This window comes from Falco naumanni, chromosome 4 (assembly GCF_017639655.2).
Source record: "Falco naumanni isolate bFalNau1 chromosome 4, bFalNau1.pat, whole genome shotgun sequence".
Lineage (NCBI taxonomy): Eukaryota > Metazoa > Chordata > Aves > Falconiformes > Falconidae > Falco > Falco naumanni.
The window spans coordinates 16,702,207-16,727,646 of NC_054057.1; the positions used below are offsets into that span (position 1 = coordinate 16,702,207).

The window sequence follows — 25,440 nt, forward strand, 5'->3', positions numbered from 1 at the left end:
ATTGAGCAGATTTCTTCTTAATACACTGAAGAGATGTTTGGATTAGTTTGTATGTATGTCATGGCTTCCTGTTCGATTTGAAGTGGGAGAATGTCCCAAATAATGGTATTTTGTATCTTGTGTCTGAAGAAAGTGCTCTTAAAATATTATGACTTCTTTTAGTGTCTACTATCACAGTGCTCTCTTGGTGGTATTAAAGCAGTCTGTTTTTAAAGGAATTGAATTTTAAAAGGATTTTAATTTTTGTTGGGAAATACTCATTCCATATGATGACAGTGTTGTAAATTAGACTTGTAGAACTGTTTAGAAAATGTGATTAAAAGAGACGTGTCACTGAATGATGCCCTGAACAGAAATTCTAATAACTTTGCTTTGTTGCACTCAATGCTATGAACCAGAAGTTAAAAGTCAATTTAATATGCTGCCTCCTTAGCAGAGAATCATAATCTGCAAACAGTTCTTTTCTAGCAGTAGGACTTTCCAAATATCTATTGAAATGACTGTTCTTTTTACTGTTACTGGTGCTAAGTGTCCCATTTATGTAATTCAACAGAATTTGTTGATGTAGTTTAGACAGCGAAAAGTATTGTGTACTGTGATAGTGAAGACACCTTTTGAAAGAACTTGCTGATTATGTAGTATACCTCAGTTTTCATTGTAGGATAAAAGGAAAATATCTGTGAAACTATATAGAATTAAATTCCTAAATGATTGCTTCTATGCTAATTGTATGAGTAGCATCTATAAAATTAATGTGGTGAGGTTTACTGTGAGAATTCCTGCATTTAACTTCTAGGTGTCATTTTCTTGAATTGTTTGTCGTTTGTCAATTTCTTGAGTTCCAACACCTAATTTGGTATGTTTTTTAAAATGTTGTATAGGGAGCAGGTTGTTTGTTTCATTGAGTAATTTATTCCACCATATATCTTACTATGCAGTACATTTTAAAGAACTTGGCAGGAAAAAACCCATGTGCAAGTAACTGGACAGTACCAGTGGCTTAGCTGTTAGCTCTTGTATTGATGGTAACATCCTACAGAGCAACTCAGAGGATATATAGGCTCACCTTGGATTTGACCAACTGGAAGTGGTGTGGCTAAGCACTGCCTCTGCACTAACTGTTGTGGCAGTGTCTAAAGAAGCCTTTTGCATGGTTGAAGGTCTTCTTGGGGCTGGACCAACAAAATAAAATGGCCCAGGCCAAGCACACTCAGAACTGATTTAGCCAAATATCTAGTTCTTGTGTGTGTATGTCCTTCTTGTGATTGCACAGTGGTCTACCAAAGCAGCATTGCAGCTGTAGCTGGGAGAGGTGATCATCTGAGAAATAGAATTGGGACCGTCAGCTTTCTCCAATAAAGACCATGATAATCTCGTTCTGAATGCTGGGACTCAGGTGATGGTCTTTTCTATAGCCTGAGATAAAGTCCACATTTTGTAACACCCACAATATTGTGCTGGTCATCGGGGATTTGGAATGGAGAGGTGCTCTGTACACCTCCTGTTGAAATTGTACTGCTGTAGAGGCAAGCTCTGAAGGCCAGGGGCATAGCGTGTTAGAGTGTTATGATGGCATGTGAGTCTGAGTTCTCATCCCTGCAGAGTGTAGATGCTCAGGGAAATTTAGGCACACAGACCTGGCTGTCTAAAGAATTATCAGTGGGGAATTTGTTTTATGATCCTGCACATAAATGTTTTTGTAAGACTGAGCCTGAATGTCTTTCAGCACCTAGAACGGTTTGTGCTTGTGCTACATGTTTTAAAATTGTCTTGCTGTATGGTTATGACAGGAGAAATTAAATATTGCCACACTGAGTGTAATTAATATCCTAATTATTTTTACTATATTAACTATGCAGTCTACCTTTTAATTAAAAGGAGAGTAAACTAGTTGCAGTGGAAACAATTTGCTCACAGTGCCAGAAATGAAACAGAAATGTACTGTTGAAAGTGTCATCAAATGCACTTAGTTTGTTGCTTGCTTGTATCAGATATGCATGAAAACCATTGGAAGGCAGTGCAGCTCTTTTAAAAAAAATACAAAATTTGACATGTGGAAAAAGTGGCGAATATCTTGTTACAAATATCTGGAATTTAAATGTAAATACACTTTCTTCTAATGCAAGAATTGGTCTTGTTCTCATTTGCCCCAAGTATTTAAACTTCTGTAATCTGACTATAATGAGCATTCCAGGTTTTTTTTCTCTAAAACTGAGAAATATTTTTTCTGATGGTGGACTTAGCAAATACTTTCACTCTAAGATTTATTCATTTGTTGCTATAGTTGCATACTCTACAGTTGAACAAAGAAAGCCTTGATCTTACGTTGCAGTTCTTACTCTTTCTTGTTATTATTGTTATTATTAGATTGGAAGTTTTTCAGGGCAGTGTCATGTCTTTTGCACATTTTCTACAGAATATCTGCTATGCTTGTAAGTAAATGACTGAAACCCTCAGCTTCTCGGGCAGGAAGCTCATTTGAAAGGATACAAAGTCAGAGATTATTTGTTCCTTCACAAGTGGACCCAGATAACTGGGCAGAGGAGGAAGTAGATATCGGACTAATATGGACAGTGATGGGTTTGAAGGCAGCCCTGGTTTGGAGGGACCAGTTATGCTTTGCGGTAGGTAGAATAGCTTGAGTGGAGAGAGGGAGGTGTTTCATTTGTAACTTTTTCTGGTTTATGGGCGTTTATTTGTAATATTGAAGTAACTTTTTTTTTTCCTGTGGAAGAAATAGGCTGCTTCTGAAAACTCTGATTTGTAGTACAGTTCAAGCTAAAAGAAAAATGATCACCCCTGTTAGCAGTTGCAGTGCTATTAGTTTGCTAGTTGGCAAGGAACACATTTTCTCTCCTGCTATATATTACAAGAAGTGAAAGGGTGAATAAATACTCAATTGTATGATGTCTGAGTAAGAATCCTGTAGAGGTATTATAAATCATATCACTTAAACAATGTTTTCAGACAATTGTCCTGCTTTATTTTTTTTTCTGTAACCTGTGTGTTTATGGAAAAGCATCATTTGATTATACAGCACATTAGTTGTAGATTTGCATTGGTGCCTAAAGTTAATAAACCCGTATCTATCATCAGAAGAATCAGAAATCAAGTCAGAGATAGGCTATTGCAATTTTAATGGTAATAGCTTTTCCAGTAAGAGGTTACAGCCTTGAAGATTATAATATTTTTCTTTTTTTCCTTGTAAACTGTTGGAAAAAACAAATGGATTTTTAAAGTTACAGTATGTTTCTTAGAAACAAAAAGCCCAGTGAATGTAATTAATACTGGATTGTTCTGACTTCCCAACAGCTTCCAAAAATACTTTTTTATGTTTTTTGCTTGATAAAACAGTAATAATACATGTTTGAAAATTGAGGTATAGCCAGTACTTTTGGCATGTAGAAGGACAAATAACATTTTGTTATTTATATTTTAACTACTAATGTTCTGTGCTGTAAGATTTTGCACAAAAAATGGCAAGCTTCAGAAACAGATTTTTATACCTTTCGGCCACTTGAACAATTTTCAGTTCCTTTCTGCCTGCAAAGTACCAACTTCATAAATTGTACCACAAAGGTAGAAGCTGTTGAGAGTTCTGCTATAAATCATACTTATTGGGTACATGTACTTGAATAATAAGTCAGTCATCAGACTCCAGGTTTGAGTGCTCTGTCAGATTTAAAAGAGGATAAGCAAAGTTTTGGGACTCAAAATAGGACCGCAGCCCAGGAGTTGTGTTCCAGCAGCAGCTTTTCTTGTATGCAAGAATACGGAGCTTGTGAGTTGGCTAATGAAGTATTACATGTTTTTGTTCTTTGGTTTTATTACTGCACACTGCTTTTTGCTCAGCTTTTAGTATGTCCGTTGTAGAGAAGAAAAATTACGGGAAGCTTAAAAGAGTGAAGTCATAATACTTAGTTTATTTGAAGTGACGCTTTACTATCTGTGTGCTCAGTTATGGGGGAAATAAAAAAGAAATATAGCAAAGGTTGCAATAAGAAATCATTACAATGCCATTTGTATCTTTGAGCTCAGTACTGTAGGTACTTAAACAGCCCACAATCACTGTAAAATTTGTATCTTAGCATACAGAGTACCTACTGGTGAGTCAAAGAACTGAAGAATATAAACTTGTATCTGGAACTGTTCTTAGCTGGTAAAAATTTGGTAAGCAGACAAACGATTATTGTATTTTGAAGGGGGGAAAAAATCTATGACCTCAAAGTTGATTAATTTTTCCCACTTCAAGTATTTGTCAAATACTGAACAGCAGTCTTTGCTACTCAGGGTGATATACTGCCCTATTTATTTGTACAATCTCAGGAAAACATTCCAGTTTTATAATGCACATGCAGTCTTTTATTTTGATTTTTAGACCATATTTTGTGTCTCTTTGAAGTCCTCTGTAGTAGCAATTACAATATAGCAATTTAGCGTCAGAAACAACCAAATTGATACAAGTACGTAAACTGCATTCGTATAGATTGTGAACTGAATGGATTGTATAGGAGTTGCTTATGAAAGGAAAACTTACTTCCTTTCTGTATAGTTGCTGAAATTATGCTTTTTGTAAAGGGAAGTCTAATAGTGCCTTGCACAAGTAAGTTTCATTAAGTAAAGCAAGTCCTTCCATTTAGCGTGCCGAAAATATATCTGTCCAAGGAATTAGTGCAGAGCAGCTCCAATCACTCCAATCTCACACTAACTACTCAATATAGAAAACTCCTTTCGATAAGGGTGAGGGAAATATTTTTGTTAACTAGAAATGTGGAGACTAACATTGGCATGAAGTAAGCAAGAACACTGGGACTGATAAGAGCATAATAACAAATCCAGACTCACTCCTATGGAGTCATATACTCATTTCCAGTGATCCTTACCTCCAAGAAAGTGGTTAGAAAACTGAGTAAGGGATCAGAATGAACCACAGGCATAAGTCATGGACAAGATAAAACCTCTAGAAAGTGATTAAATATTCCGATCTTTAGCCAGGGAAACAACAGAATTATAACTCTTCAGGACTAGTTAAGATTTACTAGGTGTTTTCAGAATTCTTACATGCTTTAGCAGCAATTGATAAATAGTATCAAGCTAAGAGTAATATTTTTATTTGTTTTAACATGATTTACCCAGTGTTAAAATGAATAGTAATTCAGTTTGTCTGTACCTTCAGCCTTCAAGATAGTGTGTCTAACCTCCAATATACATTGGGAATGCAACAAGTAGAAATTTTCTGATTAATCAGCTTTTGTTAGGAAGTTTTCCAATTATTCTGAAGTGGAAATTGGTTTCAATTTGATTTACCTCAAATTCAGGACAAAACTTGTGCTCTGTCTGAGGAAACTGAAGGCTCAATAGCTGGGAGGTCAGCATAACCTCTTCAAAATACGGAAAAGGTTTCATGTTGACCTTTTTTTTTACACTGCTACATGTATTGTTTGTCTGCTTATGAAGTTCTTGGCAAGGTAAGTTCCAGATGCAACTTTGTATTTTTCAGTTCTTTGCCTCACTAGTTGACACTTCATGTGCATTTTCTGGCTTTCTTGTAAGAGATGCTGAACATTTGCAAATGATTAGATGATCAATTAGGTTTGGTCTTTTGAAACTGGAGTAGGTAGCTGCCATCCTCCATTTAATGCTTTAAGTGATTTGGTTTTGTTCACAAAGGCAAGAGTAAACTTAAACCTGAATGTTTTGGGCAGAGATGTTTCAGATGGAATTTCTTTAACAACCTCAGTGAGAGGCTCTAAGAACAAGCAGAAAATTGCACACTAGTGCTCTTGTATACTGTGTTGATGAAGAAGAGATTTGGGAATGGAAGAGATGGGATTTTTATTTTTTTTTTTTTGGTCAAGGGTGCTGACTACGATTTGTGAATTCTGAAAAGGAAATACTTTAATGTTTCTGCTTGAAGAATTGAGATATCCTTATAAATGGAGTGCTTCAGCATTACCTGGTTCAAGTACAGATAATACCTCCCAGTAAGAACATGCTTGTGACAGGCTTAGTCATACTGGAACAAACAAAAGTAAATAACAAGTATTTGAGGCAGGTGTAACAGCTAAAGGGGATATAGAAATCACTTACACAACCCTTGGAATCATACATTACCCTTTTTTTCTTTTTTTCTTAATTTGCTATTAAGCTTCTCTTTAGAATCTGTTCTTTAATGAAGACTTAATTCCATTTAGAGCCTTATTTACCTTGAAACTTGAGTCTTATTTAAACTCAGTCTCTTGAATCAACCAAATGTTCAGAAGTATCAGGGATATAAAGAAGTCATGTTCCTTGGGAGGCAAATGGAGAAACGTTGTTCTTCCTCATTTGCATGATAAAAGTGCTATCAAAACATACAGGTAATTAAAAAGATACTGTAACTCCCTAAAAAAAGAAAAATGTTGTTAAATATTAATGCTAGACACATGAAATAACAATACCAAGTACTTAACTTCTTTTTTGTCTGTAACTCTTGGAAATATTTACAGAAGAGGTTAGCCTTCTTATCTGTGTCTTCCTGATGCAGAGAGGCATTGAGAAATATTTTGTTCAAGGTCATCCTCTAGGCCAGTAGCAGAGCTACAGATTGGATCAAGTCTACCAAATCCTGGTCCAGCAACTAGCCAAAGTTTCCATAACATCTATGGCTGTAGTGATCATTATTTATGGAGATCCCTAGGCTGCTATACCAGCATATTATGTTATTTTTCCACATCTCTACCTAGCTGGTAGCGTGCGTGCAGAGTGGGTATAGTTGATTTTTGGCTTTTTGGTGCCCAAACTATATAATCACTTAGGGGGAAAAAATAGACTATAGGATAGTTGGAATGGCCAGCAGGTTGGATTGGGACTGTGGGCTGCAAGTTAAACCACTTAAATAATCATTAGGCTAACTGCTTTTATTTAGTAAGGTGTGTTATAGTTGCCAAATTTGTATTTCACAAAAAATCATAAAAATAAAACTTATAGTTTAAAAAATTATAGAATAGCTGATGTTGGCAGCGAACACTGGAGATCAGCTAGTCCAAATTCACTGCAGGGTCAGCTGGAGCGGGGTTGTTCTTGGCATTGTCCACTTGAGTATCTCAAAACATAGAGACTTGATAAACTCTCTAGTCAACCTGGTCCAGTGTTTGACAGTACTTGCAGAAAAAAAAATAATTCTTTTGTTTAAGTGGAATTTTTTGTATTTCAGTTTGTATCCATTGCTTCTTTTCTGTCACTGGACACTACTGAGAAGAGTCTCCTCCTGTCAGATATTTATACACACTGATAAGATCCCCTTCAAACCTTCTCTTTTGAGGCATGTTCAACATGGTGCTCACCAGAATCCCCAAGTCCTTTTCTGCAAAGCTGCTTCTGAGTCAGGTGACTCCCAGCCTGTATGGGTGCATGAGGTGTCCTCCCCAGGCTGTGTCTCCTTCCATGGATTCCTGTCTGCCCATAAGTAGTAGTTAATTTCTCATTTATCAAATGCTTTTCTCTAAATTAGAAATCTTCAGCTGAGCCCCATTTTTCTTTACATAGTTGTTTGTTGGTTGACACACACACACCCCACCAAAAAAAAACCAAAACCAAAACAAAGCCTATGCTTTAGATAAGATCTACGTAAGAGCTAAAACTTTGATAGAAATCCGACTAGTGAAGCTAGGGGGTCATATGAGCTGCAGCATGCAGGCTTCTAGAAATTAGAGAGCATTGTATTCACACAGCATTTACAAGAAGTGATTAAACTGGATAATCCATGTGGTTTTTAAAGTTAGAAATTGGGATCATCCCCCTCTACAAATACTCTGGTTTTAGGAAGGCATGAAGGATGAATGTGGGGGTGTTAGGAGGCCTCTTAGCTTGTTACTACTTCATTTCTAGGTAAAGCACATGACTTGCGAAAGATGATTTTATTAAAAAAAAAAAAAAGTAGAGGAGAAAAAAAAGAGAAAACTCACAGCAAAGAAAGGATTCTGAAACTTCATACTTCAGCTTCCCTTCTGGAAGCACCACAGTGAGATTCCTAACCAGTATTGTTAAAGACTTAATGATGCTAAACACTAGATTCTTTTCTAGTAACAGTTACTGTTTTTTACTTAAGATTCCTGTGTCTTGCTATTACATGAATCAGGGTAATCAATGCAACGAGGTGATTGCCTAAAATTGTTAGGTCAGTAGCTATTATGAATGAAACAGCTAAGCAAGGTTGCTGAAACTGATTCAAGTATAGATCTGACCTTTTGTGAAACACTAGATAAAGTCTGTTTCATGGGTTGAACTTTTCTTCAACACTTACTATATGTAAGTTTTGTGTTCAAGTTTTTAACTCTACTTCTGAAAGGTTACAAAAATTTGACCTTTTAGGTTGCATTATGCATCCATAATATCAAAGTAAATATAAATCAAAGATACAACAGGGATGTATTCATGTGCTATTTTCTGGATTTCTTTTTCAGGCTAAAGTTACTCTGTGATTTGCATAACGTAGCTGTATCTATTAGCTATGTAACTGACCCTGCAAAAGAAGTTGTAGTTGCTGTATTCTGTATGTTTGACAGTAAATTAAACATAAATGGCCCTTCTTGAATTTATCGTTGGACGTTTTGTTTCCAGTACTAAGGCAATTAGATACTGAAAATGTTGCTATTGTGTTACATATGGTCATGCTTTACAAATAAGTCAAAATTATTTTTGTTTTTAAGGAGCAAGTAATTTGATCCACTTGTCTTGCAAGAAATGTATAGGCCACAAAGTTAGATGCTGCCCTGTAACTATAAAATTAATCCAGCAGAGCTGACTATTTGTAGTAGTTGACTTCTGTTTCAACTGAAAACAGATGTTAGGCATCCTGTAGACAGCCTGTTCTTTTGCAGTTGCTAATACTTATGTAAGGATTGTGTAGCAATAAGCATCTTGGCAAAGGAAGAGGAGGTTTGGCTTGTTAAGAGGTGTTTTTTGGTGCCACATTTGTTATTGAAATATTTGCTTTGTAGCTCTGCTGAGAAAGGCATCTTAGCCCAAGTAGTTTACAAGTGGAAACTGCAGGGCTAAAAGTTACAGGAAAGTTTTGGAGTGTCTCACGCAGTTTCTAGTTTAAGCGCTTTACTTCACAAAGTAGCACATCCCTAGTAAAAAGGGATTTGTTTTAATAATTGACCTGGAAGGTCAAGCGTTAGATGAGTTAGTGGATGTGTGCTTCATGTAGAAAGTAGTGTTTGGTCAGTCTTTTGTGACATGCTGCTGAAAACAAGCCTGAGAGAAACAAGAGAAAACAAGCTGAAAGATACTTTTTTTAAAAAAAAGTAGAAAATAGTCAGACTCCTTAAGTTTTTAATATGCCTCACTGTTTACGTTTCCAAGACAAGTATTATTATGTGGTGTTATTGAATAAGATATTTGTGGAATTTACCGATGGAGCAGGTGTTCCTACCTGCGAAGTTGGTGAAGTTTGGAAGTATACCAACAATAGCATTGTTAATTTAATCATATAGATATAAATTTATGCATGCAAAGTTCTGCTTTTATGAGTTATGATTGTGAATTATTCATCTTATCTGTGTGTTTTCTGGTCTGCGTATTTTATTGTAGTGTTTGTATGTGCTGCTGGGCTGCAGTTATTGGTGAGATGCATCATACCTCAGTAGGGTGTTTAGTAAAAATGGGGGACAAAGAGAAGAGAAACCTTCCACATACAAAACATTATCACAATTCTTTATATTTACTGAATATGATGTTTTAGGAGAAATACAAAGCGGCTTCTATGGGGTTGTGAGATTTTGTGACTGTGTGTGTTCAAATGTTGATAAGCAGTGAACTGAGAGTGGCTGATGCTCTTTTCCCCTGTCACTTATTAACAGATTATGCTTGGGTATTCTTCCAGAAAATTCTGAGAAAAACCTGCTAAAAGAGGAAAATCAAATCTGTGAAAGCTGTGCTTTGTCTCTCTGTGATGCTTTGTCACGTGTGTAGGCTTTACTCTTCCATATTGCATTTGTATTCTAGTAGAATGTAAAGGCCTTTATGAGAGCGGGTTTGGTATGCAAGGAATTGTACAAATCAATGATGAAGTCCCTTCCTTAAGAAGTTCATAGTCTAAAATGGGGAAGACATGACAAATTTGTTGGGTGCTTGTTTTGTAACAACTGGATGGTGTGGTCAAGTTGAAAGGATCTTCTGAGCAGATCAGTTAGGTAGTGCGCTATCTTCAGGCATTTCTCATCCTTAATTTGGTTTTCATTTTGATGGTTTGTCACCATTCTTTGTGTGCAAAACCACTATAAATTTAAAAGATGTGAAAAATAGAAGTTCTGAAATAGAATTTCATTCACAAGACAGTTATTAAAAAAAACCCCTAACTTACATTATTGCTGAATATTTGTAGATATTATTGGGTATTTCCGTCACAACAAATCTTGGGGTTTGGGCCAAAAATTCCAGGAAGCTACAGTATGCATGTGTGGTACTTACTGTATGCATTTTGTTCTCCACCTTTTATCAATCCATGTAGTATTATATCAAAATACTTAAAATGAGTAATTGCCAGGCTGTTACGGCAGGAGCTTATTCTTTACATGATCAGATTTGGAAGGGCCTTGCAAAAGTGAGAGAAAAGCAGTTTGACTCTTGCAGAGTTTGATTTCTGACTCTGTAGATGGTACACTGTACAGCGTCGGGGTTTTGAGAAATAGCTGTTTCTTTCCATGGCTCCATGGGGAAGGAAACAAAATATTAGGTGTCAGGCATCTTTGTGTTAGGAAAGACACAGGACAGTCTGTTTATAGCACGCAGGAATAACGAAGCATGTGTGGAAATACATGGGAAGATGAGAGAGACTGTAAATAGATCATCACTTCTTGTAGTTGGCAGGACCATACAAATCGCAGTGAAAGTGCCTTGAAAAGGTGACTTAGGAGGTCTGTGGCCCTCTTATGCTGAGTTTTGGTAAGTCTTGGGTGTCAAGTAAATTCCAGAAGACTAAAAGAATATGGATTCTGACTGCAACACTTTTAACTAGGCAAGGGAGAGATGACCAGAAATCACAGCCTCATATTCAGTATGGAAAGCTCACCATAGATTTGTTTGATGGAAAATTGCGAGAGAGGAATGACAGTTGTTGTTGTTGTTTTCTGGAAAATCAGTGATTGGATGATATCATTCCTTGATATTAAACAATCAGTTGGCTTTACCAACCAAAATTACATGTTTCTACTGAGGCATTTGACTTTAACATTTGACCTTTTAATTTTAAAAGTAGCACTGTGTGCATGCAGCACATTAATGCATGTTAAAGGGACTCAGGAGTGGTTAACAATGGTTGCAGCAATCAACAGGTAAGCCTGTAGGGGGTTGATTTAATGCTTTGGAACTCACTGCTTCAGAATTCACCAGAGAGAAAAGTTACAGATGACACAAGAACTGTAATGGTAAACTTCTGTGAAGACAAGGCACTCCTCAGGAAGTCTGAATACCACAATAAATTGGGATGTGTTCAAACAAGATTGATTTTATGGATTAATTTTATGTGTATAGATATACAGGACTAAGGAATGCTACAGAAAGAGCTGTGGCCTGGAGTGTGTACTCCCAGAAGAGGGTATGAGGGAGAAATGGGTAGGATACTGTAAGATTCTTGCCTGATGCAGTGTCAGAAAGGCTGTTACAGTGGCCTGAAATGGCTCTGAAAATGGAGGTAGTGAAATCATACTTTATGTCTGTGTACAGCTTTGTTGATACTAATACATTTTTTTAGTGCTGCACATGCTTCTGATGTCTACGTTGGAAGAAACATACTGGCAAAATGAATGCAGAGAAAATGACATTTAAAGAACTAAAGTGAAAAGATTGTTAAAAAGAATGAAAGATGACATAAGTGGCTTTAAAACTTGATGAGGAGAAAGTGCTAACTGCTAAAGCACTCTTTAATTTGGTGAAGAAAAGTAGAAAAAAGCATAAAGCTGAAAGTCAGACGTTCACCTTGGAAATAAGGCAAACATTTTGACAGTGATTAACCAGTGGAACAAACTACCAAAAAAGGTGGTGGTTTTCCATCTCTTGAAGGCTTTCAGGTCAAGAATAGATCCTTTTCTGGAAGTTAGGCTTTGGCCAATACAAGTTTACCATAAAGAAACTGAGGAACTGTGAGCTTGTACAACCCTTTGTGCCTGTGACATGAAGCTCATGCGTGCTGCAGGTACTGTTAGCACTGAAAGATCTCCGAGGCCAAACTCGTGAGGCACATGTCCAGAGCGGTATGTGCCTAGGGAGGAAAGGTCTTGAAGAGCTCCGATTGCTGATAAGCAGATTCTCCTTCCTGAGCTTGATGCAGGATAACTATGGAGAATTGAATAGCCTGAGGTACTGGGAATCGGAGTAGATGATCCTAAACTTTACTGTGGATCTATTAACTTAACTTCCAGTTTCCCTGTACAAAGCCATGCCAAAGACTTAAATGGAAATTAATCCTACTGCTGGCTGCGTTCGCTTCCATCTACATAGCTATGGTCATAGAGGACAGAAGTGCTATGCAACTACCAGCTGCCCTACTTGGTAGTTTTTTCCACTTTTTAGAGTTACAAGTGCTTGCTGACATAGTCCTTCACCCCAAGAGCCAGACAATGTCAGTGTCTTGACGCTGACAGATGACTGACAATGTCAGTGTTGCCATCTCCATCTCAGTTTGTTGGTTGCATTTAAAGACTTTAAATGACTTTAAACCTTCAGAGTCTTGTGAAACCTTAGTCTTGTGTCTTGTTGGCTACTTAGTTGTATGTTGCTGTATTGTTAGTAATTCTGTGGGACAGCAGAGAAGCAAGTGTGTGCTAGTGGTGCACTACTACAGAGGGTAAATAAATAGAAAATTGTGGAAAAAATGTCTTCAAGCAAGTTGGCAAAATTACTCTGGAGTTGTAAAAGAATTTACTGGCATCTCTTACCTATCATAGTATTTAATTGAATAACAATCATTCTGATTTTGCTGGGTTGTTCATCCTAATGTTACCTGTTTTGATGGGGACGGTTTGGGCTGCCTTGCAAGAAGGTTTCTTCTTTAGAACAAAAATAAAAAACCTAAAAGCATTGTATATGTTTACACTTACTAAAATATTTCTTCTTTTAATGTAGAATGACCACTTCTAGTTTTTGACTCTAAAAATACATCGGTTCTGCATTTGGTTTTAATTTACTTTTTTTAGCAGAAATCACACATCAACACTAATCTCTTGACAGCGATAAACAATCAAGCATGAAGACAGACTGCCAGACAACTCAAAGTAGTGGGGGTGTATAAAATACCCTTTCTTCAGTGTCTTGCAATTTCTTCTGTTTATTTCAGTAGAACTTGATACATCACTTCTAGAGCATTTCAAATTCTTCATTTAGGCAAGGGTATTATGTCATGTAATTGTCTTCGTTACAAGTAACATAGAAATCTGACTTTTGCGCTTCAGCTTCTGTAAATCTGAGATAACCCTCAGATTCCACTTGTACAGTGGTAGCATGAGGAAGCTTCTACAAGGCAATAAGCTTTTGCAGCTGTCTAGCATAATCTCCACACCCTCAACTTCTGCCATTTGCCTTGTGGTGAAGGGAAAGGTGACTTCAGAAGAGGATACGTGGTGGGTCATAGGTATAAGTGCTGCTCTTAAAGGAGAGTGAGTTCTTTGAGTGCTCATCTGAGCAGTCCAGAAATCTTGCAGAGCACATTTAGTGTGTACTTTGTGCATAAATTGCTGCTAATTTTCTTAAAGTGGACAGACCTCTGAATGGATGTTCAAATGACAAAATAGATACTATAAAAATAAATGTTATTGACAGGGTTTTATAAATTATTTCACAGCTGCTGAGAATGACCTTCTGTTTGCATGGCTCATAGTTTTTTGAGAAAATGTATTACTGCACAGTGAAAAAGAGAAAGTATTTCATGTGTTAATGAAATATTGGAAAACTAGTATCTGAAGTGATCATAATAAACTTGGTTGTTATGTTTAAGTACTTCCATTAACTTTCATTACATTTTTTGACTCTTGTCACAACTGAAAATCACAGTGCTTAAGATGTAGGCATCCATTTTGAGCTCTAGCTTCAGATTTCCACTTGGAAAACAGTAACCAGAATTTCACATAATTAAATTCAGCATCTCTTGCCAGAGATTTCACTGGCAAGATGAAATTAACATTTCACTGTGAGATGAAATTGTTATTATTACTGTTCATTGTTTTGAGGACTGAAGAAGTTCATTGGTGAGCAGGTAACAGTTTACAAGTGAATTACAGTAATGTCTTTCATATCTTCCAGTCTCTGTAATAGAAAGTGATTTTGGATTAGGATCTATATTTTATGCTTATGCTAATGATTTTTTGTTGCTGAGAACATCCTTTGAACCAATTTCATTGTTGTTTGGAAATGGTATTTAGCAAAATTCATTTTGACAGGGAAAAATTTCTTTCAGAAAACCATTATATAGAGTTGGCAGCCTTGAGGAATTGGTTCCGTGATCAGAATAGTAATGGTAAATTTTCATTTGTAGTTGTTTCGTGTAGAGTAAATGAAAAAAGATACTGACTGTTAGACTTGGTACTGTGAAACCCCTTTAGGAATTTGGGTCATTATTCTTTGTGTTAATACTTAGATTCTTGAACTTGGGTTTATCTATGTGTTGTTTTCTATTTCTTACCCTTCACCAGCCTCTGAAATCTGTATTTGTGTAAGTTACTTACTGAATTGTAGCACAAAGGTAATAAGCTGGTTTCTCTGAATTGGGAAAAAAAAAATGTTATAATTCATACATGTCTGGGTAGTATGGAGAGAGAAACGAAAACATTTTCAGAAGAAGCACCTGCTGGTTCTTGCATTTTGGTGTTGACAGTCTTTAGATAATAGCTATGATATTCCTTAAGTCTCAATAAGCAAAATAATTTAGTAAAACATTCATACTGCATTTAACTTGCTTCTTGTGTAACTGGTGTCTTTCCATAGAACTACAGAACTGTGAATCCATGTACTAGTCTGAATTTATAATAAAACATTTTAATTGTTCTTTTCCTTTCTTCCTAGAATATTTTCTTTCTTGGACATAGTTACTTTGTGTCGTTGTGCACAGGTTTCCAAGGTATGTACTTCTGTTGAGTTTTTTTGTTGTTCTTCAGAATGGTATTCTCTTAATTACATGCAAATTGTGGGCTTTAGGGCATTCTGCTTCATGTTAAAAAAAAAAAATAATCAAATAGTTATCTCAGTCTCTTTGTTTATTAAAACAAATGGTCCAGTTTTGCATTCAGATGTGGATTTAGTTGCTATGTACTGGACTACTGTTTAAAGGCTGTGGAAAAGGTATCTAGTCATGTATGCTCTATATCTGGAGAAAGGATTAAGCCCAGTTTGGCATAATGGCATTTGCTTTTTATAAAGCATGTGTCTGTATAACACTTTTCAAATGCATTTTCTGCTTAAAATTCCATGTAGTTCAGTTAATGTATGCACCATGTGTCTAAGAAGTACATCCATCGTTCGCTTGCCAAGTACAAAAGGTGTTAAGTAGATGGACTACTAGTAGAGGAAAAAGGCACACATAAGATAATAGAGAAAGCATACCAAGTGAGCTTTTATGTTTAGCTAGTCTTGATTTTTTTTCTTGAATCATAATAATAACATTCTGTTCCTATATCAAGTGTGTAGGATGAAGTGAATTCTCAGACAACATGAATGAACTTTTTTATTTCATTATTTTCTTCCTTCTCTCAATGAGGATTGGGTTTGGTTCGGTTTGGTTTTGTTGGGGGTTTTTTGTGTTTGTTTTACTGTATAATTAAGTGTGTAACTATTTCATTCCTACACCTATATCACTCTGGCCTGCAACTTCAGGAAGTTTTAACAAAACATGAAGCTTTGTTAGAACCTTCAGCTAAAGCCTAGAAAATAGCAGAAGAAAATTAAAGTGATTGAATAAATTGTGGTTTTCTCTCAGAACTGCTACCTGTCAGTTGGATGCTGTATGCTTTTTTCCTTTTTTCTGAGTTTAGTTGTGTTTCTCTGGCTTTTTTGTTTCACTGTGAACAACTATGGCTTTGACAGTGAAGGATAAATTCTTGAACACATACACGTAACTCAGCATGTGTAAAGGAAAGGCCTGATCCTAATAGTGGAAAGTCAGCAGTTTTCTGAAAGGTTTCTGTTCCTCTCAGAATAGTAACTAGTGAGGTTGGGGAACTGTGGTTTCATTGGAAGGAATACTTTTCTCCATATAGATCTAGCAAAAGTAACTTATTAGACAAATTTACAAAAGCTTTTTTGAAAGTGGGGGGTTAAATTTTGCTGTGTCCATGTATGTACTTTACATTTAATTTCTTGCTTTCCTGCATGTTTTATGGGCATAAATTAGCGTTTGAAGCGTAATCCATTTAGATTTGAGATTCGTTTCCACAAATTATATGTTTTTAACTAGTTGCTATTGTAGACTACTAATATCTACCATTATATTTCTTTTTTAAAAATGCTACCTGAAATGTTATATTTTGTTGTATTTGTTTGTTATATTTGAATTGCTGAGAAGCAAATTAAGGGAGCAGGCAGTGGAGGTAATAAACTGTATTTGTTTTCTGTAGGCATGGAATGTTTTAGCTCTGGATGGAAGCAATTGGCAAAGAATAGACCTCTTTAACTTTCAAACGGATATAGAGGTAAGTGTCTCTGGGGTTTTTTCATTCCTATGGTGATGTTTAAGACCATAGCCCATTTTGAGTATTCCATAGACTGTGCTTGCCTTCACATGTTTTAAAGGCTAAAGTTCAAGATAACAATACTGTGAAGGGGCAAATAGAAAAGAACTGTGTATTTGCTTTTTTTTTAATAACTGTTTCGATTTTGGTTGCCAGCTATGTATCAGATAATTTGCATATATCCTATACATACAGGGGTCTAGAAAGTCAAAGCTCATTTCCAGAAAGTAAAGGTATAAATGATGTCTCTGGATGGAGTGAGATCCTCGAAATCACTTTCACCATTTAGAAGGTAATTCAGTTGCTGATCCCGAGGCTCTCTGTGAGGGTGCCATCTAGTGCTGAAGGCTTTCTGGACGCTTGGCTATCAGAAGTGGAGACTGAAACAAATCTAAAATCTTTTCTTACTGCTGACTTGCCTACGTTTGATTTGGTGTGTATCTGATTACCATTTTATGAACATTTGTTCTATAATATTTGAACCTTGCCTGAAATGCAGGTGCATGTGGATTAAAGACCATTTCAGCATATAATGAAAGGATTAGGGCAGTTTTGTCTTACTTAAGAAAAACATGTCTGCATTAGTGCCATCATAGAGTGCATAACAAAATAAAATATGACATCTGAAAATGAAGGCAAAAATCCATAGGAAAATACAAATCCTGAAAGAAATCTGAACTGGTTTATTACTTGTTGTTTGATGAAGTGTATTAAATTTAGAATACAGTAATGAATTTGCTTCTGGATTTTATGTTTTAGTTTCTTAGTTGCATGAATAAAATCCAGATGGGTTTCATTTGGTATATTTTGCTAACCGTGGTTCAAACTGTTCCTAAAACTTTACAGTAGTATATAGGGTAAATTTTTTCACCAGTCTTTTAAAATTTCATTGCCAACTCCTCTGCTGTACTGATGTTAAACATGAGGATCTCACAGAGGCAGGAGAAAGATTTTGGCATTTGCCTCTATCTAAATGTGTCTAAGTAGACTTGGAGCTTTAATGTAATCTTTTCAGTTGCCTTTAAAAAGGTTCTGTTTCTCATTTGCTAAGAAATAATTAAGAAAACTCCACAGGTCTGAAATCCTTCTGTTGGTAGGCTTTTCTGTGTCTGAAATCCTTCTGCTGTTCAGAAACAGGTGGTATTGGATTTTTATGTTTTTGATGTTTGTCTTAGGTTGTACCTAGTGGCGTTGCCCTTTGAGACACCATGTTTGTAGCATGGGATTCAGGAGGAGGAATGAAATTAAGTTATGGTTTTCTTTTGCTATAAGAAGTTATTGTGGTTTGAAGCAATTCAGTTACTCCAGTATATTATATTTAAGAACATTTGTAATATAAACCCCTTAAGTTTATTCATAAGAGTATGTTAAACTAGCAATTATTACATAAAGTTGTTTTGAATGAGATACACTTTCACATTTGATGTCTTAGAACTCTGTTTTTTCTTCAGCTGTTTTAGTAACATTTTTTTTGTCGATAGATTTAGGACAGGTAAAAGCCGGTAATTGTATTTGGCAACTTTTTGCTCAGTTGGGCATTGTACTGTTTGATGTTTCACATAACATCAGGCAGTACTTGATCTGAGACTATCACATAATGAAAAATAAGGTTTTGTGAAATTTTCCATACCTAAGACAATGCGGTAGAGAATAAAGTGAGGTGAAAAAAAAGCTATAAAGAAAAAATGTTTCTTTTCTATCACAAAAATGTGTAAAGATCTTCTTGAAGTTAAATGTGACTTAGGATTTCTTGATATGTGGAACCAAATGTAAGCTGGGGTAATTGGAAAAATTTGTTTTCTGAATGACATTGAATTATTCAAACAGCTAAACATATTTGAATGCACTGAAGTTCTTTTTTTGAATATACCGTTTGTTGGATTCTTTACATGCCTAAAGAAATCAATGGGTTTGGGAAAACTTACATCATTACTTGCTTCTATTTTCTTTTAATAATGCGTTAGGGTTTGGCTTTTTTTTCTGCAATCTAGATTGAATTTGCAATATATATTATTTGTTGAAGACTTTATCCTTTACAGTAAAGTTATTTGTCCTCTGCTGAGAAATAACTGACTAAGCAGAAAGCTTTAAAAAATACTTCATTCTGTTTGTATAATGATTTTCTGTTTGTTTGTTTGTTTTGGTGTAAATTCTTCTGAGAGTTAAGAAAAACAATGTTACTTATGGACTAAGAAACAACCTCTGATAAGAAAATATTTTTATATAGTGCTAGCCAGGACTTTGGTGTTAGAGGTCAACAAAAAAACATTGTACTGTTTCAGTGAAGTTATTGCCATCACATATAAAGAAAAAAAAAATATTCACTGCACTGACCTGTAATTTTGTAAGTATTCCTTTAAAAAAAAAAAAAAAAAAAAAGAAGAAAATAAAAGGTGCTTTTAGGTATTAGTCTTGTTTGTTAAATGATTAATGTTGATTTCTTTGACCTTACCTCCCTAAAATTAGACACAATGTGATGTCTTGTCAGCTTTTGCAGTGGCACCTGCTTTTTGCTCTTATCTTAGTTTTCCTACAAAAAAAAATAATTATCGTAGTTTAACATTTTTGCATAATGCTACTTTCAGATTGAATATTAGAAGTACTGTGCTATTCTGCTTACTCCTAAGGTATAGCAAAATGCACTTCCAGGATAGAAATAAAAAGCCTTTTGTAGCAAATGTGGGGTCAAGTAGGAAGCTTTGTTTGTAAGCTGTTCTTCAGCTTTTGACAAGGTAACAAGGCATAAAGTCTGTAAGCTTCACAGTGTGAGAAGTTCTTTGGCAATCCCAAGTTTCAGGCACAGACACCCAAATATATATGACACTGAAGACTGGCAGTGGGTTCCAGCTGATCTTCTGAAGGCAACTGAAATGGCTGCTCCCACCAAGGTGCTCAGCACCTTTCAGTTGCAGAGGCAACCATCCCTATAGCAGGGACTGTAAAATGGGACTTAGCAGAGGCTGTAGCTGTAGTTCAGTGATGTGCTAGCCTAAGCACATCTTTCTGGACAATTTAAACTTACGTGCTGTAGTAGTACCTGGGATCCTTGAGGAACTGGCATGCCTGCCATTCTGCCTCTGAGGCAGTTCTTCAGGTTCTCTACACATCTGACAAAACTTGCAGATCATTTCAGCTGTCTTAATGGGCAGGTTTTGCTGAGGCAAAAAAACGAGCCATATGCGATAGACTGAAAAAAAGAGAGAACCAAAGTTTGAATTGAATAGTACTTCAGTGTGAGCGGAGATTCTCAACAGGTAACTGTTTGTTCTTAAAGCAGCAAAAAAAATTCAAAGAGGTGTAGTTCTGGTGGGGTGTAGCTTAGGCTGGTCTTCACTCCCAGCATTTTCTGATTTGGTTAGAATGCAATGGCAGCGTAAAACTCAACAAAATCTTCTTTTTATTTGGTTTAAGGGTCGTGTTGTGGAAAATATATCAAAAAGATGTGGTGGGTTCCTGAGACAACTTAGTCTGAGAGGATGCCTTGGTGTTGGAGACTCTTCTTTAAAGTAAGTAAAGTCCTAGATTGAGATATTACTTATTTCCTGATGTCAGGACCAAAAGCAATTATTGTTACATTTGTTTGGGTTTCTAAGTACTGACTAATGACCGAAATGGGATACCTGAGTAAGTACCATAATAATGACTAAATGAGATATCAGTTTGAGATCAAAGTATAGCTACTGCTATTTTCTGGAAATGAACAAAGAAATGAGAACTGTGCTTTTCAGAAATGCATCTTCTTCCTTCATTAGTATTATGTTGATATCTCTCCGTTTTCAAGCAGTTAAAATGTTTTCAGACCTATGCTCTGGCATCCTACAATACTAATTTCATCACAATTAGTAGTCTGTCAGTTTATAGTTTGTCTTCTAGTCTGGACAAGAGGTGACACTAGCAATGGGAGGAAGAACAAAGACTGGTACAATTAAGTGCCTACAAAGTCAGGGAAGGCCTAGGACTCTCTTCTTGCTTTAATGTAAGAACAGGCAGGCAACAGAAACATCTCAGGAGTCTCTAAATAGTCAGTGATCCTTCTTTACGCTGTCTGTAAATTGAACTGTGCAGTTTGTTCCCAGAAGGTCGTTTGAACCCATATAACTTGTTCTGTATGCAAACTGTTTAGCTAGATTCCTGTGTGGGTATTTCTCTGAGTGTTTAAATCCAAAGATTCTACCTCTCAGCTGCAGGGTCCCTAAGCCACAAATACATTAGGGCTGAAAGAACAGTTGGAGGAAGCCTTGGGGTATGGTGCTTTGCAGTTACGCATTCCTCCACTGTCACAGGAGACTGGGCTGGCTGGTGTTCAGTTGACATAGTGTGGCCATTCTTAGGTGGAAAATAACAAGCACAAATATTTTGTTAGGCTGTGGGCATTAAGTTAATATCTTTTGACCTATAGCGCTTTAAAAGTCAGTCTAATTCACTGGGGTTTTTTGTCTGTAAGGTCAAGTCATCCAGCAGCTAGTTAAGTAGTAGATTGCTTTAGTAAGCCAGATGGGCATCCTGGCTTCAGACCTGAAGATTTCCCCAGAGCTTTCCTTGCCTCTAGGCCATCTCCCTAACTGCTCCATGGTGCTGCTCCATGGTGCGTCTCCACTTTCAGGCAGTCTTGCCTCCTCAGAGGAAAGTGCATGTTAATTACCATCTCCCAGGTTACTGGCGACTGCTGTCAAAAAAGAGGTAGCCCCAACCAGAGTTACCTTTCTGCAGTGCTCCTCCCGAGTTCCCAGAGCGTTCACGTGGACCATCCCTGTGGGCTCAGTAAGGAAGGCAGTAGAAGAAGAGTAGTAGAGGGGGGAGCGGGGAAGGCAATGAGAAGGGTGTAGGGAAAATTAGTCAGGACAGTATGTAACAGTCCCCCCCACTCCCCCAACTCTGTTTCCACGTTTTGTTTAGGCCTCTAGCTTTTCAGGACAGGCTAGGGAACCGCAGTGAGGGTTCTGAATAGGGCCAAAATTCGTAAGTGAATTCAGGTATTAGTGGCATTTGAGGAGAAGGGGGGGGCTGGAGATGGGATATTTTTAAACAGCAATATATTTAATAAACAGATACTTAGAATGAGTATAGAGCAGTTCAGTGTGTAGCGTGTGCATTGTAGGGATGGTATAGCTAGTCATGCTAGCTGGTAATAGGACAGGCTGAGCTGACCCCAGCTACTGGAGCATTACCAGTATTCACACATGCATCGTAACAAGTAACTGATGCAGATGGTGGTGTCTTAAGACACTTCAGGAAAGAAGATGGTTCACCTCTGAAATATATGCGGTTATATTGAAATTAACAAATGAATGATAAATACATGAGCTTTAAGACTTTCAAAACACTAACATGGGAAAGGTGGTATTAATTTTCAGATACTTGTTCTGAAAATTACTTTTCCTGTCAGGCTTTTTGTTTTGAGTTGTGTCCAGATCTATTTAGTTTTGTGGGTGATAATAATTTCTCTATTTATCCTTCTTCTACATCAACTTCTGTCTAAAAACAGCCAATTATCGAAGTAGGTATTGGCTATGTAAGTACTGAATGTTTGTGGCAGCTCTCTCTGGACATGCTCCATGCTTGAATCTCAGAGGCTAAGTTTGCTGTTCCTCCAGAGTGTAGCATCTTTCCAAGTGATTTGAAGAGCGTCTCGATACTGGAGGGGTAAATCTCCCTCCAGTACATGAATTTTGGAATAGCTGTTTTGAGAGTTGAAGTGGAAACTCACACCAGTATAACTGCTTGCTGGGTTTTTTTCCATTGTTTTCAATCCACACTGGAGAGCCAGGAAGTTGTTACCAGCTGAGTGTGTAGTCGGATCTGTTAACCACGGCAAGCCTCCAGACAAAACTGGTTTTGTGTGTTTCCTCCACCCCTGCCAATAAAATCCATGCAGTTGGAGGAAACATGGGCATAAAAACAGTGTTCTGAAATGCAACGCAGCTGTAAATATTACTCTGCAGAGATGAAAAGAAAGTTTATATAGTTCTTCTGGATAATTACTATAATGATACGTACAGGCTTTTAGCAGTATAATAGCTCCAATCATCCTTAGAGTTCATACCCACTAGTGCACACAGATGCACTTTAATTTTTAAAATCATAAATAAATAATATGCAGCCCACAGGGCTTTCCATTGGTAGTCCGATAGGCTTAGGTCCCGCTTCTATATTCTTCAAAGTACGTTCCTTTTCATTTGATGTGGGAGTGAGCTCCTTAAGACCTACAAAGTCTTCAGTAATGAGATGTGCAAAAACTCTCCCCAGCAGCTTAATATTTAACTGATGTGATATTTAAACCTTTTCTGTTTATGCCCGTAATGTTTTTAGTTAAGGCGTTTGAAGTCAGTCAGTACTGGCTTATGTATGACAGAAATAAACGCTTTGCTCAAGTGGTATTTGAGAGGGGAACAACACTTGGTTTCAGGAGTTACCTGCAAGACAGAAACTTGCAACAGCAAAAGGAAAAAGCAACCACTGAGACAGATGTATTTGAAGTGTACTTTGTAATTACTCTGTGGCCTGAAGGTAAAGCTTTTTGACTGAGGTGGAAGGAGGGAGGGGACAGAGCGCACTCTAGTGACTGTGTTACAACTTGGGACATTATATTAATTCTCCAGCTTTTTGTTGCTGTTTTAGGACCTTTGCACAGAACTGTAGAAACATCGAACACTTAAATCTAAATGGGTGCACAAAAATCACTGACAGGTAAGTCAAAGGGGTTTTTTGTTTGATGGGAAAACTTGGAAAAAGAAGTAGCTGAAGGTATTTTTAGTGTGTCTGCTGTTTTGCAGCACGTGCTACAGTCTTAGCAGATTCTGTTCCAAGCTGAAACATCTGGATCTGACATCTTGTGTAGCCATCACAAACAGCTCTTTGAAAGGCTTAAGGTAAGAAGATTCAGTGTTTTGTGTTAAAGAAAAGTGTTTAAAGAGCTGTTCAGCATTTAATAGAGCCAAAAAGTCAGTGCTGAACCTTAATGCGGTATATCAGCACTGACTGTATCCTACATCTAGGACTTCTTGGGTGTAGACTATGATGTTTGTGTGTGGTCTTTTCTCATGACTTTTCTGTGGAGGCCTGGCACGGTCCACTGGCTATCATTAATTTCTAACAGTGTGTTTAATTTGGGTTTCCCACTGTTATGACTATTTGAAGGCTGGATTTAACTTTATGTATTTTTTTAATTCTCCCAGTGAGGGTTGCAGAAATCTGGAACATTTGAATCTTTCCTGGTGTGATCAGATTACGAAGGATGGTATTGAAGCACTGGTGAAAGGGTGTAGTGGACTAAAAGCTCTATTTCTTAGAGGTTGCACACAGGTACATAACTGCTTGAGTGATCCTTTAGGAATAAAATTTTATTTTGGGTTTTTGAAATCTCCATGAATTAAAAAATACTGTTTTTGTTATAGTCTTTTGTTTGGTGTTATAAGATGTGTACTTTCTTTGGGCTGCTTTGCTGTACTTTTAATTTCTTGTTTCTTTTCCTATGTCTGATTTAATTGCTAAATACAGTTAGAAGATGAAGCATTGAAACACATTCAAAATCACTGTCATGAACTTGTAATCCTGAATTTGCAATCCTGTACAGTAAGTATTTAAAGTTTCAAAAGATACATTCTCTAAGAATCATACAGCATTTTTTAATGCTAATGAATTGTTCTGGTGCACACAAATAATTCAAATAGTGCATCTCTGCAGTTTACAGAATTTTGTATGGCATGGAGGTCTTAAATGAGCTTGCTGTTACTACGCCTGAGTGTGTATTTGGAGTGTTGAGTTATTTTTTTCCCCTTATTACATCTTTTAACTGTAGCAAGCTCTAGAGTAAGAATTAACTGCATTCATTCAGATCTTATGAACTATGTATGTGCTAAACATACGTGTGTATGTGCTAAAATAAAAATAAAACATGCAGTTCTGCAGATGTAGTTCTTGTTCTCTCATCCGTTAAGGTCAGACATTTTTTTCTGTACATAATTTTAAGGTTTCTAATTAAGCAAAAGCCATATTCTGGGCTATGTAAGTGAGAGTAAAATGTAATGGCATGGTAACTGAAGATGACTTAGAACTATCTAGGTAACAGAAGGGTATGCTTTTTCGATAGTGATGGAAGAACATATTCATTTGTAATGAAATGACTGGGGAACATTCATGTACTTCTAATTCTACTTAGAGAGTACACAAAAATTAGATTTTTAGGAATGGGAGAGTTTTCTTTAGATTTTAAATGTATTGAAGTCATTATTTGTAAATAAGCCTCAGAAAATATTGAACTAAATTAGAACTGTAGTGTCTCAGTCATGCAAATTTGAATAATGAAGTTAGATTTTAATATTTTTTTTTTTTACTTTTGGAAAGTTTTCTGAAGTTTTATTGCTAGAAGGTACCATAAAATCTGCTTCGGCTAAAACTCCTAGATCTGTTTTACACATTATTCCTGAATGAATGTGGCATGAGACCGTTTTTTATTAAGATGCAGTGAAAATTTTTGGACCTAATACATTTCTTTGAAGTGTTGAATGTTTTGGAGGCCTAGGGATTATTAAAAGTTACATTAAAAAATTGCAGAAATTAAGAACAGTATGAATACAAAGCTTGAGCTTCCATGAGCCAGATATTTAGTGAAAGAGAGAGACAAATTCAGATTTGTCAATCTGAATTTAAGTGCCCACTGAAGTTGGGCACCTAAAGATAATAGGAATGAAAAGAAGTTCCATCTTTTGGTCAGAACCACACTTAAATAAATACAGTCTAT

The 25,440-nt window shown here is 36.5% G+C and overlaps 1 protein-coding gene across 2 annotated transcripts in view; it reads left to right on the plus strand.

The window, feature by feature from the left end:
• Positions 1-25,440, plus strand: part of FBXL2 (F-box and leucine rich repeat protein 2) — a 56,228-nt gene that overhangs the window by 15,270 nt on the left and 15,518 nt on the right. Inside the window, exons 3-9 of one of the 2 annotated variants that reach the window (XM_040593287.1) lie at positions 15,040-15,094; positions 16,587-16,661; positions 20,112-20,206; positions 23,319-23,387; positions 23,474-23,569; positions 23,876-24,002; positions 24,198-24,272. In XM_040593287.1, the coding sequence (XP_040449221.1) occupies positions 15,040-15,094; positions 16,587-16,661; positions 20,112-20,206; positions 23,319-23,387; positions 23,474-23,569; positions 23,876-24,002; positions 24,198-24,272 (592 nt within the window). Of the gene's footprint in view, positions 1-15,039; positions 15,095-16,586; positions 16,662-20,111; positions 20,207-23,318; positions 23,388-23,454; positions 23,570-23,875; positions 24,003-24,197; positions 24,273-25,440 lie in introns of those variants that run through there. The other variant, XM_040593288.1, reaches the window with a different exon arrangement.